This window comes from Thamnophis sirtalis, unplaced genomic scaffold (genome assembly GCF_051295495.1).
Source record: "Thamnophis sirtalis isolate CommonGarterSnake01/CBP01778 unplaced genomic scaffold, rThaSir2_p1.2 scaffold_5, whole genome shotgun sequence".
NCBI classification, from domain to species: domain Eukaryota; kingdom Metazoa; phylum Chordata; class Lepidosauria; order Squamata; family Natricidae; genus Thamnophis; species Thamnophis sirtalis.
Window position 1 is genome coordinate 68052510 of NW_028261385.1, and position 18450 is coordinate 68070959.

The window sequence follows — 18450 nt, forward strand, 5'->3', positions numbered from 1 at the left end:
ACATGAATACATGTCTGTAAGAAGCAACATGCTTCAGAAATGCATGTAGTGGTCACAGAGGGAAGGGTGATTTAATGCATATCTGATTGACAAGAGTTGCTTTATTAGCTTTTGGTTAATAGTTGGGGCGATTTGGGCTTATTCCACAGCTTTCAGTAATCTTATTGTGTTTTAGGTGGAAAACTCCTATTTTTTGGCAGTTGTGCCACTATAATTTGACAGTGCAAGTTAAGACATCTACAAAGCTACAAAGAAGAGTAGAAGGCTTATGTTTCACATCTCTGCCTCACAGCTGAAGTACCAGATAACATATTGCCTCTTAAGTATTGTATAGGAAAGTGAACTATAGGTGCTGCAATAGCAGAAAAGTATAAGCAGTCTGACCATGCAATGAAGTAATCTTACTTATAAACACTTTTCTATATCCCAAAAAACCCTTATTTCCAATTTTTCCCCTGGAATCAAGGCTATCAACCCCGTCATAAATAAAAGCCAATACTTCATTATATGTCTAGCCAAAATGGGCATGTAAGAGTACAACTACCAGGACCTGTCCGAAGACCTTGTTCAGCGCTATTGCAACTTCAAACAGTTGCTGACTGAGTAGATCTTAAACGAGAACTACATGCAAATAAATATTGTCATGATCTTTTGTGTACTTCTTGGGCCATAAAATGGATTTATGGGGGATCACAGTTAATTCTGGGGCCATAGATTATCTATATATGAATCAGTGTACATTGTGATTTTTTTTATTTATTCTTCTTGTTGCACTGTCTATAGCCTGAATCACCTCCCATGTGCTCCATGTGGGACTACCCTTGAAGAGCATTCAGAAGCAGCAACTAGTCTAGAAACCATCAATGCATGATGTTTTGGGTACGTTGAAGTTTTCATGTACAATTCAATGTGTAGTCATGTTTTGTGTTACATTGTTAGCATGTTTTTAATATTGTTAGACACTCTAATATTACCAGAATCTCTATGCTGAGGTGGAATAATCACCTAAATCATGTGTGTGTGTGTATTTAGTTCACCCAAATGAAATAGCACACAAAGCCATTGACCATTTGCTCCCTCAGTATGTACTTTTATGAATCAGTTTTAAAATGCATGATGAATTTATGTCTGAGCTACTCAATACTAATAATGGATATACAGCTTAAAGCTACCCCTCTGCCCTTTTAGACATGCCTAAATTTATTGTATTGAATATAAATTAATTTCTACACAAATCACTGCCATGGCTAAGGTTTCTTCAGTTTTTAATGGAACTTTATTGTACCTACCTTACGCTAGTGCAGTGTATTTCAAACTTGGCAACTTTAAAATGTATAGGCTTCATCTCCCAGCTATGAAGTCCACACATCATAAAGTTGCTAAGTTTGAAAAACCCTTTTGATTTAACATGCTAAGTTCTAATCTGCATATACAGGTAGTCCTCGACTTACAACCACAATTGAGGCCAAAATTCCTGTTGTGAGATATTTGTTAAATGACGTTTGCCCAATTTTATGACATTTCTTGCCACAAGTTGTTAAGTGAATCTCTGAAGTTATTAAGTTAGTAAGCTGGTTGTTGGGTAAATCTGGCTTCTTCATTGACTTTGCTTATCAGAACACAAACAGTGATCACATGTTCCTGGGACATTGCAACCATCATAAATATGAACCAGTTGCCAAGCATCTGATCATATGACCATGGGGATGCTGCAAAGATTATAACTATGAAAAATGGTCATTGGTCACTTTATTCAGTGCCGTTGTAACTTTGAACTTTGTCACTAAATGAACTGTTGTAAATTGAGGACTACCTGCATTGCAGCCTTCTTCAAGTGGCTGGGTTTTTCTGTTACTTGTCTTTTTACTTCCAGCGTCCCATTTCAATGAACAGCTGTATGTCTGAGTCAACAGTGCAATGTGATTTCCAGCAAAACACAAAAAGTACCTTATTGTGTAGGGTTATTTCCTGTGGGTTTCATGCTTTCAATTTCACATTATAGCACTAAATTGATAGAATTATGCAACTATGGAAAATATCCATTTGGGACCATTTGTAAACAATCTCTTCACTAGCTGCAGCTCCTCTATTGTAAACATCTTACTGGCTACTTTCATCCTGGCTTTCTTAAAGGTATGAGTAGAAAACTTTCTCATAATTTATTGTTCATTAATGATGACCCTCTTTTAAAAAAAGATGTTAAAATTGATAATCTTCAACTATTGTTTTCTTTCTTATGCAAAATTCATCTGGAATTCATTCACATGAACTCAGCTTGGTATTAATGACCATAATTGAAACCAGAATCACGGGCACTGAAGAAGTTGTTAAATGAGACTACACACCTGGCACTCCCGCTTGTGGTCATTAAGCAATCTCCCTGATCATTAAGCAGCCAGAATGAAGGGCCTGTCCATTAAAGGATTTCAGCTCTGCACCTGAAATCCTCCTGGCTGTTAGTGAGTAAATGAGTTGCCTGCCATGCATTGAAGGGGAATCCTGTCAGGCTGCCAGAAAGGGTTAGGTTTAATTCTGTTCCTGCAGTCTTACAAAGGAATTCCCCTACTCTCCATACAGGGAAAGGAAATCCTTGATAGGGGCTACAGGATTTCTGCTTCCCTCTGATCTAAGACCGTAAGTATGACTACTTGTAAGAACTATTTGTATTTGGACATTCTATAATTACCTTTTGCATTCCAATTATGGGCACATTTAGAAAGAACAATAAAGAACAAATTTAGATCTTCTTAAGAGCCAACCACTTTGCAACACAGCCTACCTAGTACATAAAGCACAGTGGTGAGTTTCAAATGTTAGCGCCTCTGTGACGCTCTGCAACGCTCCAGCTGCTCCGTGGAGCATCGCGCAGGGGCTCTATGCACCATGCACGTGCGCGGAAGCACAGAAGCCTTTAAACACCGGTAAGGAGCTTGGGAGGGCCCTCCGGAGCACTGTACCGGAACGGTAACTGGTGCTCTGGACTGGCTCCGGTATGCCCATACCGAGGTGTACTGCCTGCAACCCACCACTGGTAAAGCAGTAAAGCCCTTCTCTATGTCCCAATGGTCCCATTGTCTCATCTAAAGAAGAAACATGACTAGCTGAAAGCAAACTTAGAACTGTTCCCATGCCTTCATTAATATATTTAACAGGTTGTCCTACAAAAAGATTTTCTCTGTTATCTGCTTTTGCTGGTATGCAAATCAAGCTTAATTAAGCAGAATGTTTTACTTAATAGGTTAGCAATAACAATAAAATTGTCATTCCCTATTGTGATTTAGTTATAATAAATGTCTTGAATAGATAGATATATATTTGAGAAAAGCAGAATACAAATATTATGAATAGAGAGAAATTCCAGAAACCTATCTCACAAAGTAGTTCCTATTCTACCTAGTGTCAGAGTATACCAAAGTGGAGTGGAGATGAGGACACTTTTTCCAGATTAGTCTAGTAGGCTACACTTTACTTGTGAGTTCAATTAGGATGAGTAATAGAGGCAATCCTGGCTTGGATCTTCTTGTCATCTGAAATATAGTCTAAAAAACACCTCCATCTTTAGGGCCATCAGTTGGTTCTGTTTAGACACCGTGTTCTATAATCAAACAAACCACATTATAGTTTAGTGTACTGTAATGTGCAGAATCAACCACAGTTTTAAAACCCATATGAATAAAAATCAAATGGGAAAACAGAAAAGTAGGCAATAGCCCAAATCGTTCAGAAGCACCAACTGATATTTTCAGTAGATTAATGACAAAGTACAGGGGGTCCTTGCTTACTGACCATTCCTAGAGATTATTCAAGGTTGAGAAAGTTGGCAGGTTGCAAATAGTGACCACATGTCATCCTCATTTAACATATACATAATGATTCACTTAATGATGACAAAAAATTGTTTCTATAGTTTAGTTTCTTAATGAAGAAATGTGGACTAAATTGCCTTCCAACTGTACTACTAAAAAGAATATGTTTCCCTTCTATCTGTGACCAATGCAGATATGGATATTCATATTCCTGTAACTGAGGGATCACAAACATTTGTGCACTTACTCTTTGTGATTCCAATGAACTCCTCCATTAAAAGACAATGGCCAAATTCACATATCAGTGCTAAACTACAACCTGGCAACCCAACTATTATTACAGCTTAGCATGTGATGTGACATATTCAGCAAGCCATGCTTAAACAATTCTAGCCAAGTCAAGCCATTTTAGAAGACTAAAAAAATGTTTGAAAATTTATTACTAAGTAAATGTCACATTAGTGAATCTTGAAAATGAATGAGTATATCCACCATTTGTACAAAAACACAATTATTCTTCCTTGGGAGAAGGCCCTTGGTACAGGCTCTTAGCAAATTTATGTAATTGACTTCACAATATATCTGGTGTTCAGTTCGATAATATAAAGCTCAGTGGGTTTAACAAATTGGAAGAAAAGTGACATAATATAACAAAAATAGGCATCATTGTATGTTCCCATCATATCTAAAGAACTTTGCATGAAAAGCAGTATCTTAAAACAAATTATTCTTTAACAAAGGGCAAATCTTCTCTGTAATATGAATATATTAATCTACACCTCACATTAGCCTTTTACCCTTAAGTGGTACAAATCAGCCCAAAGAGAATGTCTTACAGCTCTTGCCGGGAAGTGGAAAAAAACAAATGCGGAGTGTGCCTTGCCTCACGTATCTGGCTAGTTATTAGTGGAGATATCTCTATGGTTGTCATGGAGGCCATGCAGTCCCAAGCTGACCCTAAAGGAAGAGTTAGTCTTGGCATAAATGGTAAGGCTGTTTCTAAACAACAAGCTATTACATGATAGTTGCCAATACTGTGTGAAAACACATTTATATGAGTCCCCTGAAAAAACTTAATACTCTTAATGAAGTTAACTACAGGAATAAATAATACTTTACAATCAGTTTGCATGGTACCTAAGAGGTGCACAAATAAAAAAAGGGATGGAGGATTTCTATCTGGAACAGAAAATGAAGAAAATGAGAAGAGGAAGAATGGCAAATATAGGGAATAAATGTAAAAGGGTCACAGCAGGATTCATAGAAAAGAACTACATAACAAAACCGAGTCCAGAAAATGTTTTTTGGATTCATCCCATTAGGAAACTTGTAGAAATCACATTTATTTTCAACTAAGCTAAATATGGTTGCAGCTTCTATCCTACCAGAGAAAGCGAACCAACCTAATTGTTTCTTACAGCGACACGCTGCTAAGATCACTAAGTGATGTTTTATTTTTTTTATACAATGAAAATAAGTGTTGCTCATAAATATCCCACATTACGTTGCTATCACAAACAAAAGCATCTAGTTGAAAAGTTGAAGATCAAAACTATTGTATGTATATATATGTGTGTGTGTATGTATGTCTATAGAGAGGGGGTCCAATCTCATTCCAATCTCCCTGCAGGTATTGATTTGGAGGTCCTAGATTAGAGAAGATGCCTTAGAATTGATATCTCAATAAAAAGGAAGAACTTAAAAATACTAAATATTTGTATGTTATCATTAGATTGTTCTTTTAAGATCAAACCCTAATGAATCTGGATTCTGGATGTTTTCTCTCGTGATTAAATGGGTGGATTTTCGCCAACCAAACTATAAATATATGTAACAAATTTTAAAATGGTAAAGGCCTTCTTTTCATATTGTTGGTTTCCCGCTCTCATCAGCTCCCACCAGCAGAGCTAAAGACAAGAAACCAAGCTGCAATGGTCAGAATAGGAATCACATCAAGATATAATCAATCATGAGTCTGCATAGATATGTAAGCATTCTATTTCCTTGTTCTGGGCCCTTTTAAGAGGTCCAAAATAAACCATCTGTTTTTTCAAGCTTTTTACTAGAAGAGGCTCAATTCTTATAAGTATATGTATACCGTATATAGTATTTAAGCCATACTACCTTTTTCCCAAATGAAAATATATTTTCATAACTTGCTCATGATTTCACAATTTGACACAGAAGATACCTTGTATCATTAGTTTTATTACTAATAATACTGTTTATCACCACTGTTGCGTTGCTAATCTTTATTTCCAAATTGTTAGAATTCATCAAGGTAGTGATCGGCAAAGCCTAAGTTTGTTGAAACTTTACTCCAGCACAATGTGGGAATGGTTTATGCTTGAGTTTGGCAGTTAAACATGGAAGATAAAATGTACATTTATTTCAATAAAATTGTTTTGGCAGGTAGTTGTAGAACTTCTCATATAGATTCAGGTTGTAATGTCACCCTGAAATTATGCAAGTGTTCCTTTAATCTTGCTCTTTCAAAATATATATTGGTGTTGGACAGTTTTTTTTCTTACCAAAAAAAAAGATATAAACTATGGACTAACTCTAGAGTCTAAGAATAGTAGCAGGTCACTTAGAGAACAGACCTAAAGTGGCAGCTCTACACTGATGTTGCCCAGCAACAGTACAAATCAAGGGAAGCTTGATCAATTTCTTATAGGTACAAAATAAAAAAATCATGCATGTCCCATTTTATATATTTTGTAAATACATGTTCCTCGCATGCTTATCTTACCTCTAAACCAAATAGTTATGAAATTGTTAATTAACAGAGTCCAATTTGCTCATTATAATTATATAATATCTGGAAAGCTACGTAAGACGTGAAGGTAAAATATCCTGTTGAGCTCAACTCCTTGCAATTTCATGGTCCCATCTGTACTGGATCGTCACATGAAAATAGTGGTGTAATTCACTTGCAAAAATTGGCTGTGTGAGAATCACTTTCTCGCATAAGGGTGTCAAATTTTTGATTGCTGTGCCTATACTGTAACAACATTAAGTGTTGACAATGGTGAGGGTGTTAAGATTATTCTAATGTCTCTAATTTTTGCAGACCAAGATTTTGGAGAGCAAAACAGCTACAACTCTTTCTGGAGACATAATCTTCAAGTAAGCATTTGTATACTCTGATTATCTTCATTCAGTTATTTGAAGGATTCTAGTTTCCAAGAGAAAAAGGTAAAGCAGATTAGGTCCACTCAGTAGTGATTTATGTTTGGCAATCTTAACTGCATATAGGGTAGGCCTTAGCTACAACTTTGGTCCTCAGCTACAGTCACCATAGAAAACAGATATGGAAATGGTCTGGTTTAAACTTTCACCATCTGGTAAGTGGAGTGATTTAAACATCATAAAGTCTATTTTACTCACCGGAAATATAATAAATAATGAACCAATGCAGTTCAATTACTATTATTCCCAACATTGAGAAAAAAGCTGTGCTCAGACCAGGTAATCTTGGGTCAGTTTCCCAACCAACCTATCTCACAGGGTTGTTGTCAGAAAATCTCATAGGAGTGCTAGTCATACTGCCTGGAGCAGGAAAGGTAGGATATAAATCTAACAAATATAAAAATAATAGGCAATTCCCTTGGTGACGCTCCTCTAACCACAGACATATTTCTGAAGAACCGGATTTATCCCCACGCAATTCATCTCCGCTTCACCTGATCCATTAAGCCTGCTTTCTCCCAACAACGTCCCGGATTCTTTTAAAAATAAGAGAAAGCGAAGGTTCGCCATACACACAATATCGTGGAAAGGGCAGAAGAAGGAATACAGAGCTGAAGAAGGGGAGGCGAGATTTAAAACTATAAAATTCAAAGGTTTTGAGTTTCCTCAAGCGGCAGCCCCCTGCCCTAGAGAATAATAGCGACGCCCATAGCAATGCATTACTTGCAGCCCCTCGCGGGGGTGGGGAGAAAGGGCTCGGTCCTCCCTCTGTGACTGCGGGCGCTGCAGTGCGAAGAGGGGGGTGTGAAGCTTCCACTTCCCTGGGATTTCATTTCGGGGGGAGGGGGGTGCGCGCAGAACAGAAAGCAAGAGAAAAGATCCGCCATATTCCTGCCTTACCACGCCCGGAGAGCTGAGCTACTGAAATCCATCTGGCTGCACTGTATATGCACCAGTCTCTGCCTCCCACCCCGCCTCCCGCGGTACCCACCCCCGTTTCTTACACCAAAGGAAAGGCGGAACCGAGAAAGGAAGAGCTGGCCCTCCCTGGCTGTCGCTGCCGCCGCCGCCGCCTTCGAAGACAAGCAAGCGCAGCCATCTCTCCCCCTCCCTATCTCTTCGCCCTCAGGCTCCCTAGCGAGGGAAGTTGACTTTCCAAGAAGCAGTCCGGAGGGTTTCGCAGGGTCAGGACAGAAGCCGTGTCTCCTGCGCGAGACGCTCGGGAGCCGCCGCCTTCGGGAAAAGGCAGCGGGAGGGGGGGGGGGAGCGGGGAGAAATCGAAGGAAATGGACGGGCTCGGAGCGGAGGGCGGCTTCGGGCGCAGCCGTTAAAGGCTTCCAGGCGGAGAAGGGAAGAGCCGCGCGGTTTGCCAGAGGGTCGGGAGAGGAAGCCGAGAGGAGGAGGCGGCGGCAGCGCAGGAATAGAGGGAGGGGTTGGAAAGCGGGGTTGTTTGCAAGCAGGGCGCTTTTGCTTTCTGCCGGGCAGCGCGCTTGCTGCTTCTGCTGCTGCTTTTGCCTGGGCGGATGTTTCTCCGCGGTTTGGCGCAGGATTGAAGGGAGAGGAGGACTCGGAAGCGGCGAGGGTTTCCGAAGGCAGGCTTACTGGGGGATTGTAGGTGGGGGATACCTGCCCGGGGCGGAGGTGCCCGGGCGTCTCCACGTATTAGCAGCTAGGGTTCTCCCCGGGGCTCGCCTTGCCTTTTGCCCGCGCCTGCCGACGGGAGGGGCGCTCCGACTGAGGAGCGGGAGGGCTTTCTGGCGCTCGCGGCTTTGTGGCTCGGGGGTCTGCGTGTTTTTCGGGGGGTGGGGGTGGGGGCTGCGCCTGAACCAGCTCGGAAGAATGACTCTGGAGTCCATCATGGCGTGCTGCCTGAGCGAGGAAGCCAAGGAAGCCAGGAGGATCAACGATGAGATCGAGAGGCAGCTCCGCCGAGACAAGCGGGACGCCCGCCGAGAACTCAAGCTGCTGCTGTTGGGTAAGATTTAGCCGGCGTCGTCGTCACCCCATTTTGGGCAGCTGCTTTCCCCCTCCTTCCCCTTCCTACTCCCCCTCCCGTGCCAATCTTCCTTCGTCCCAAATGAAAGAGGAGGATGGCATAAATGCGCCGGAGGAGGTCTACCTATAGCCCTAGAAGAAAGGGGTGATCCTGGGTGTGCTGATGCGTGTGTATATGTGTGCACACGAGAGCGCCCCCAAGGATAGTGGCCGAATGGTATTTGGATTTATTCCCGTACAGTTGTGCACATCGTGGCTGTAGCCAAGCCAGCTGCTGCTGTAGAAAATCAGAACTTGGGTCTGTTGGCTTGAAAGGTGTATTCAAACGGCAGGCTGAGGAGGGACCGTAAGGGGAGAATTGCAACCCCTTCCCGTTTCTTTGATTTTTTTATTTATTTTTATTTATTTAATTTTGAAACGGGATTGTGCCATCTCCATCCATAACAAGATGCGTTATCCGGGGCGTAGGAGCGAGGTGTGTAGATGCGGGGATGCCTTGCCTTAGCCGCCTCGGCCCTTTACCTCTCCTGGCGTTTGCCCGCCGTCTCCTCCTGCCTTTCTGAGCAAGCAGCGTGTCTGCAGCGAGTCGAATGGCTGCTTGTGCTTGCTGTGGGTGGTTTCGTGTGGAGTGGACGCCTTCCCGAAAATGGAGAGAAAAAGGCGAGGTTGGGTGAAAAGGGAGAGAGGAGAAGTAGAGCAAGATGCCGAGCTTCGGGCAGAGATGGGCGGCAAACGCCTGTTGTGGGAATGCGAAGAGAGCAAGGAGGAGGGGAAAAAACAACCCCCAATCCGCCTTTGGCAAGCCTGACCCGAAATAAAGAGCTGGAACGAAGGAGCTGCCTTCTAGGATTGATGGGGACAGGATTTCAGACTGCAGGATTCTGAGTATGTGCTCCCGCCTCAGGAAGCCTGGAGTCCTTCCTTCCTCTGCCCTGGAACTGTGGCTTTTCTTGAAAGGCAGCAGGATCTGAACGCAGATTAGGTAGAAGGCAAGCAAGGGTCTGGATCCAGTCTTCTGCTAGAATCTGGAAATCTTTTACCTGTTCAGAAAGATGAAGACTTTAGATCAGGGACACCTATAATTGGCCAGCTAGAGAGGTGTGAGAATAGGAACTAGTGGAGCTGTTGGCATTTGGGGGTTCAAGCCACCTTAAAGACACATGGGAGATAGATACATTGTCCAGTTGGTGAGGGTATGTATGTCCTGCTGTGGCATTGTAATTAATTCAAAGGGGGAGGCTGTGACTAGGAATAATGGCTTGGGGAAAAAATGTCTGCAGCACTGTTTGCTTGGAAGGCGTGGTGTTATAAAACTGACTGCCATGTGTGAACCTCACAAAGAGCTTGTGGCTTTATTGAAGCTTGCCTCTGTTTTGTACCCAGAAATCATTCTTCAGTCTAAGGGACTTTTCCATTAAGAAAAATGAAAAATGGTGGGTAGCTGAGAAAACAAACTGTGCATTCAGGGCTGCTCAGCAACATAAATGTCTTTTCTTATGTAAGTTCTGCTCTGTAGTTCACATTGTTATGGGTAGAAAAAGAATATAATAGTGCAAAGAAAAGAACCTTTGCTCTTTGGGTTCCATTGACTCAGTCTGGTCAAGAGTAAGCAGACTTGAAATAAAGAAGTTGAACCTTTCATTGTATTGTCACAAGAAGATCCAGGTAGAATATAACACATTTGGGGCAAGTTACTGCTCTACTCTTTACCAGTCCACGCCAGCCTTCTCAGTGATGACACTACAACTCTCAAAATTTGTTGGGTATCTGCGGATTTTGGACATTACAATCCCAACATGTCTGGAGGATGCCAAGTTCAGGAATGCAGATCAACATTATCAGATATTTGTTCCTTGGTTGCAGATTTATTAAAAATATAGCCTTTAGGTACAATTTCAGATTGGAGAAAAGGGAGATATGTGGAAAGTCCATTTGGAAACTTATTATCTTCCTTATGAGTATTAATGTTTACCCATAGCTGAGGAATTAACCCATACCATATGTATGTCAAGGATGTCTTGTAACACAATCAGATGTCTCGGAGTATCTGTTTTTTATTATTAATAAACTCAGGTGATTTGATATATAAATAGTAGATTTTTTGTTTTCATTGTTAACATAAGGAGTTTTGTTCTTTAGAATAATATCCATATTGCTATGCTATTTAAAATCTTGACTCTATAATAGTGCGCCTCATTTAGAAATATATCACTTGCCACTCTTTAGGGGGGGAAATAGGAATGAGTCTTAAAACAGGTCCATGCAGCCAATTTCTTATAGTATATTACAGTTTTCTTGGGTTCCCCCCCTCTAAAAACTAACAAATCCACTGTTAAACCCACCAACTTTCCTATGAACGTTTCAATTATATGTGTACAGAGCTTTCCAATTAAGCTTTGCAAAGGTTGGTAGATTAAGACTATTGTCAGCAAACTGGTAGTTACACAAATGGAGTTGACATTCAATAAGTTGCAAGTAAATTTAGAACTATAATAGGCTCCTTTAAAAAATAGGCTCCTTTCAGAAATCTGTTAAGATTTTTTTGTGAGGAACAGAAAATTTAATTTTTTTTTCTTAAGGGTTTCTTCAAACATCTGAAAATATTTGGGCCTGCTGGATTTAAAACACAACATACAATATTCACTCTGTTTTTAGTCTGTGTGTGTCAGACATGTTAATCTGAGAACAACTTTGCAGAAATTAAAAAATGCTTCCCTCAACTCCAAGTACTGTAGATATTTTAGGATTGGAGAGTAAGCCAAAAATTACCCTTTCCTCAATGTTATTTATCTGCTGCATTTGACATGGATTCTGTTTAGCAGAAGACCTATATGCCAGTCATCATTTAATAAAGGAATATTTATTTATCATTTGTTTCCAACCTTTATTTTCTCTTAAGACTTACTGAAGCTAAATGGCAGCACCTAACTTACCCTGGGCAGTCTTAACAAGCTAAGCAGGATCAAACCTAGTCCATTAATTGGATGGGAAGCTACCAAACAATAGCAGAACTACAAAGTAAAGTAGGGAGTTGAAACAACACTTAAAAAATACTTTATCTATTTATATCCTGATCCACATTCAGAAGGAACATAGATCATAAAAAGAAAGGAAAGCCATTTTATTGAGTCTACAATACTCTTCATTGTTTAAAAAATAATGATTTTATTTAGTCAGGTTCTACTCATGGTGTTATGTGAACACATCCATGTTTTTTCCCTTGGCAATAGTATGGAAGTTAATGTTGTACTGTATTGTCATCTTGAATTATTTTTACTCCCAAGATTAGCTTATAGCCCTGGGATTTCCTGGTAGTCTCATATCTCTGAATGCAAACAGAGTCTGCTTTACATTTTTTTAGATCATCCAAAGTCAGGTGGTGCTGCACCCAACAGCTTTTATATACATGGAACCATAATTTGAAATACGTACCCAGTTTCTTGAAAGCATCTGATCATTGAAAGTAAAGGCTGTTGAACTTAGTGTTTTTTATTCTTTTTTTTAATAGCAATCCATGATAAGGGTAATGGCCTTTAGCATTTATTAAACCAACTAGAGTTCCAGTATACAATCTTCAGTATACAAAAACATAAGAAAAGTCATCTTGAAATTCAGGACAAAATCAATAGAAAAATGTGGGTAATGTTTCAGAGATCACAGCCATCTGCAGACTCTCAACTAAAATATTAAGAATCCAAGAATGATGGTTTGAGAGCAGCTTGTACAGTAATAGATCTTTGTTGAAGCTGAACTGGTATAGATCTTTAATGTGAAAAGCACCATTAGGGTCCCACTTAAAATGCATTATATAAATCCTATAATCTGAATAGTTAATTTATTAATATTTTGGAACATCTTTTTGCTAAAAACACCAAACCATTGCATAAATAATTTGAAATAAAACTTTCAAAGTAGAACAGTAGAATTTAAATATTATTTAAAAGGGAACATTAGTGGCATGTCTTACCGCCAAGAGATACCTGGATGAAGTACATTTTGTACTTGGAGAACAACATAAGAAAAAAGCTTTTCTTACATGTGTGAACAAATGGGTTCAGTGAGTATTTGTGACTTTAGGAAAACCTTTTAGGAATTTTTAAAAAATCAGATGAGATACTGTAAAAACAATAATATTTGAAGAAGAAAGCAACAGATTCTTGGATAGTCAAGTCCTAACTTCAAGGGTTTTAAAAGTTAAAATTAAGTTTCAGACAGCTGCCATCAAACCCAATTTTGTAGGATATCCAGTATTTCATTGTGCAAAACATTAGGCCCTACAAACAAAGAAGTGAATAGCTTGTTTAATTTGTTTACATTTCTGGTTGTAACATTTCTGGATGAAACATGTCAGTTCAAAGCCATGGGGGTGCAGTGGTTAAAATGCAGTATTGCACGCTAATTCTGCCCACAGCCAGGAGTTAGATCCTGACTGACTCAAGGTTGAGTCAACCTTTTGTCCTTCTGAGGTTGGTAAAATGAGATCCCAGATTGTTGGGGAAAATATGCTGACACTGTAAACTACCCAGTGCTGTAAAACACTATGAAGAGGTATATAAATCTAAGTGCTGTTGTTAATATATAGTTAGACTCATGTTACAGAAATCCTTTACCAGTATTCCAATCAGAAAAAAAAACATTGTACGCTATATTAACATAGGCTTTTGCCATTGGATTATTGGACACATTCAGGATACTTTTTGTATTGATGAAAATAAAAAAGACTTCTCTTCGAAATTCTTTGATTTATTGACTCCATTCTTTTTGGTAATTCATATTGTCAATTTAGGAGATATCTACATCTTCCAGTTCCATAACTTTTGGTTTACAAGTAGAAAGACATTTGTCCTTCATTATTGACTTCATAATTCCACCTTGACACTTTCCCAAATAATAGAATAATTAATTCATAATTCGTAATTTAATAAGTTTATATGCCGCCCAATCCCGTAGGACTCCGGGCGGCTTACAAATACGAGATAAAATAAAATAACAAATAGGGGAGAAATGAAAATAGTTTAAATAGAATAATGAGCCAGCCTTCAGAAACCACAGCTAATGGCTCATTTCAAAAGCTCTGTCTGTAAAACAGTTCTTTTCCAACCTTTTGGGCCCCAAATATATAGACTATAATTTCTAAAATTCCTTGCTAATACAAAAGGCTACACCATCTTGTTCAGCAAAGGAGACAGGTGTTCTGCAACTAATGTATTTGTTGCTGCTATTCCAATTTTGTGTTTGGTGATTTTTTTTCAATTAGGCATAATCCTGAGCTGCTTGTAGGTGCATTGAATTATTGAAATTTATTTGGAAAATGGCAAAAGTTTATGGCATAACTAATTGCAGGAACTGGAGAAATACAGAACTCTTCCCCTTTATTAAGAAAAGAAACAAATTGGCCCTGTCTGCATGAATGATCCATAAAACCATGCTCTGAGAGTCTCAATTTTTGTAAATACTTCTCAACATAGAACTACAATTGAACCAAAATTTTTATTGCTAAGTGAGACAATCATTAAATGAATTTTGCCCCATTTTATGATTTTTGTTGCCACAATTGTTAAATAAAGCACTACATTTATTAAGTAAGTAATAAATGGTTGTTTCCCTTTTTTCCTTTCCTTCTACTTTGATTGTTGTGAGCAGGTTTGGTGAGTTGTTTCCCCCTTAATTCCCTGGAACTCACCACTTTCAGCCTCTCCGGTGTCCTGGGCTCGCTCGGGCGCCGTGAGGCTGCAGGCAGCTGTTGGTGGAGGCGCATGGGTCAGAGTGCCGACACCAGCGCGATCGCAGCAATCCCGCTGCTATCTTTCCCCCCGCTGAGACCTTTGCTGCTTCGGACTGCGTTTCTAAGGGAGCTGGCAGTTTGCGCGGAACCTCGGGGCTCTCCAATGAGTGCGGGAGGCCATTTTAAGGGGGCCGCATGTTGCGTGGCAATTTTGAGAAGGACAAAAGTGACGGCCGCCATTTTGTTTGACCTAGTTTTTGCCACAAAAATTGCCGCAGCTGCCTGATTGCCTGTCTTTTGCAGGTCGCCGCCAGGAGCCTTCCTGACTGGTCATTCTGGCGGGTTTTGTCTTCATTAACCAATGCAACTCTGCAGTGGGCGGCAGAGGAGGCTTGTGGCCCTACGAGGTCGCACTCCACAGCATTTGACCTGCGTGGATGCTGGGAGCTTCAGAGCTTGCACTGATTTGCTCATTGCCATCAAGGACTGCTGAGCCTTGCCTTCAGTGTCTCTTCGCTAGAGCGCTAAGGCACCTTCCCAACTGTAAGGTGGTGAGTGGGGGGAAGTCCTAAATTTAGCCCTTGCACCCCACACCCAGCCGTGGCAGAACAGGCCCCTGAGAAACCACAGCCGGGCCCATCCACCAGCAGGGCCTGTACCAGACAAGCTGGCAAGGCAGCCAGAGAGGCAATTAGAGCAAGCAAGCCCTATTCCAGGCAGGGGACCAAGCAGGGTTCAAGCCTAGATAGAGACGCTCTGAGATGCCAGAAGGCCTTGGAAAAACAATTCTCCAAGGCCCAAAAACAACAGCCCAGTCTTCCAAGCCGGTTTCCCCTGGGGTTCATCCACCTGAGGTCCAAACTAGACAAGGGAATGTAATGTCTGAAAGTGAGATGATGGCCAGGAATTTTCTTCTGCGGCTTCCATGGCCATGGCGGGCTCACCAGGGCCCTCAATGGCCGATCAAGCTGATCTATTTGCATGCCCCTCCGACCCTGAGAAAGAGTCGGTCCCGGTGGGTCCCTTTGCACCCCAGCAACTGGCTATTCAGCTCCCATCTAGGGGACGCCCTCTGGAGGATCAGGACCAGACCTATCCATAGAGATGCAAGATGTCATTGCCAGGGCCATCTCTCGGGATAGAAGCCAGAATGCTGCAGCACGCCAAGCGCCCGCGTAAAACCCAGCCACCCCCAGGTCTAGAGCCTGCTCAGCAGGTTTCTCAGGCCAAGCAACCTCAGTCTCCATACTCCTCTCTGGCTAGTGAGGATTCGGACTGGGAGGAGGACATTAGTCTGGGCCCTGAGCCCGAATTCTCCAGGGATGAGGCTGCTGTTTCAGACAAACCTGCCTTTTCTGGCTTGTTCAAGCACGCTCATTTCAAGACTATTTTGAACAAGGCTAAAGCCTTGACCCATTTGGATACCAGCACCCCTGCTCCGGTTGTTCCCGCTCACGAGGACCTCAGTGAGGGACTCTTTGAGGAGCCAGAACCAACACAGGAAATTGTGCCAGTTCCAAAATTATTTCTAAATGTAGTGCAAAAGCAATGGGCACAGCCTGGTACCCTTGCTACTCCCAGTGGTAATAATAAGAAGCTGTACACAGTGGATGCGAGTCTGGAGGACCTGCTGAAACTGCTTCCCGTGGATGCACCAGTGGCGGCACTCACTTCCTCCTCAGTGTTCCCCCCCAAGCTATTAAAGAGGCTCAAGGCAGAGGACAAGAGAGCCAAAAATGCCTGCCATAAAACTCATCAAGCGGCAGCTTGGGCCATTAAAACTTCCGCTTCTGTGTCCTTCCTGTCCATGGTAGCACTACTATGGTTAAGGCAGCTTCTTGCTAAGCTTCGAGCTGGGAATACCAAATTGAGGCAGGATGTTAACAAGATCATTACAGCCACAGAGTACACTGCTGACGCCACCTTAAACGCTGCCAAATTTGCACCCTGATCCCTAGCTTCTAATATCTCCACTCGATGCCTTTTATGACTCAGACATTGGCTATGCGCTCCAAGTGGAAGCTCGCTTCTGCCCCCTTCAAGGGCGGCAAGTTGTTTGGGAAGGCCTTTGATCCCGTCTTCATTGAAAATAAGGACAAAAAGAAGGTCATGCCTTCGGTCAATAAGAAGTCATATTGCAAGGAGCTCCAGTCCTACAGGAGGCAACCCTTTCGGAACACGGAACAGCTTTCTACCTCTGGTTCCTTCCAACGTTCCTTTAACCAGGACACGGATAGGTTTCATGACCGTCAGCCCTTTCGTGACAGAGGCCGCCAGCAGTCCTTCTCCAAATGTTCCTATCGTGGAGGGTCCGTTTCCAGACCCTTCAGATGATATAAATAAACATCAGCGGATGGCTCCCATAGGAGGGCGTCTACAGCTGTTCCACGCCCAATGGGAGCAGATCACCTCAGACCAGTAGGTCCTTCAAATGATCCGCATAGGTCTGACATTAGAATTCATATCCACTCTTCCTCGACATTTCATCCGATGCCTGACCCCCCACCTCCCCAGTCAAGAAGGCTCTCATGGAAAAGGAGATCCTTCATCTCAGGGAAATCAGGGCCATAGAATCAGTTCCATCAGGCCAGGAAGGGACAAGATATTATTCTATCCTCTTTCTTGTTCCAAAGAACTCCGGCGGGGGGAGGGATACTGGAATCTAGTGATCAGATGATATTACAATAGTCTTAGTATTTTCTTCTTTAAAATGGTCTGAGTTACACTTCAAAGGGAAATTGGAGCATGGATGGGTTGCTGCTGGTTTTACTACCAGTTCACAACCCGCATGCACTCTGTGCATGCTTCGCACATGAGCAGAACAATTTACAGTGAACTGCACATGCGCAGTCACTAAAAAACAAAATAGCAGTGGCCCAGCAGTGACGAGGAAACTGGTTCGGGGACGTGGCAGGCCTGGGTTGCTGCCAGTTCTGTGACCTAGGCTTGAATTCCACTACCAGTATGGCTGAACCGGCAGCAACCCCCCTTTGGATTGAAATTGTGATCACACAGGGATACTAGGCTGCTCCATCTTGTCCCTTCACCCCCAGCTTCTGCTATTCCTTATCCTACATTTGATTCATTTCAGTATAATGCACCGTTATGTTGCATTATCTTAAAAGGCATCTTAAAAAATGCCATAGTGAAAAATGTAAAATGGCTATGCACATTCTATAGCATTATTGTTTATTAATTTATTTTTTCTTGATAGAGTTATGTCAATTTAGTTTTCTATGACTTCTCCCAGCCAATGTGAGGTTTCCAAAGAGGCAATATGATTCACCTGATTGCTTAAAACTCCTTACAGTAAGATGCCTATTTCAAACATTACAGCACACATTCGACCCCACCCTCTCAGTTATTCCTATTCATTATCTCTTCCTATTACCGAAACTCCTTGGATCCCATCTCCTGTTTTTCTCTAAAGCTGTCCCTTACTCGCTTCTACCCCCATTAAACAGTCACAGACAATAATGTTGTCCTTCAAACTATTTCCCTTCACTGAAACCTATCTTCTGATATTTTCACTGCTGCTGTTTAGTTTTTCATTATGCATTTGCCCATGTTGGGTGATCCAGTCTTATTTTCGGGGAAACACAGTATCTCAAACTCTGCCCGTCCTGCCAAATATTTTGCTTCCCTCGTATGTGCTACATCTAGCTCTTTTTCTGTGCTGTTTCTCGCATATGAATTTGGCCTTAGTCAACAGTTCATAGCATCATAGAATTG

The 18450-nt window shown here is 41.6% G+C and overlaps 1 protein-coding gene across 1 annotated transcript in view; it reads left to right on the forward strand.

Annotated features, from left to right (window-relative positions):
- The first annotated feature begins 7978 nt into the window (after positions 1–7978).
- The window catches only part of LOC106555020 (guanine nucleotide-binding protein G(q) subunit alpha), a 95047-nt gene continuing 84575 nt past the window's right edge, over positions 7979–18450 (forward strand). The window contains exon 1 of the mRNA XM_014073785.2: positions 7979–8973. Coding sequence (XP_013929260.1) covers positions 8838–8973 — 136 coding nt within the window. The 5' untranslated portion in view covers positions 7979–8837. The remainder of the gene's footprint in view (positions 8974–18450) is intronic.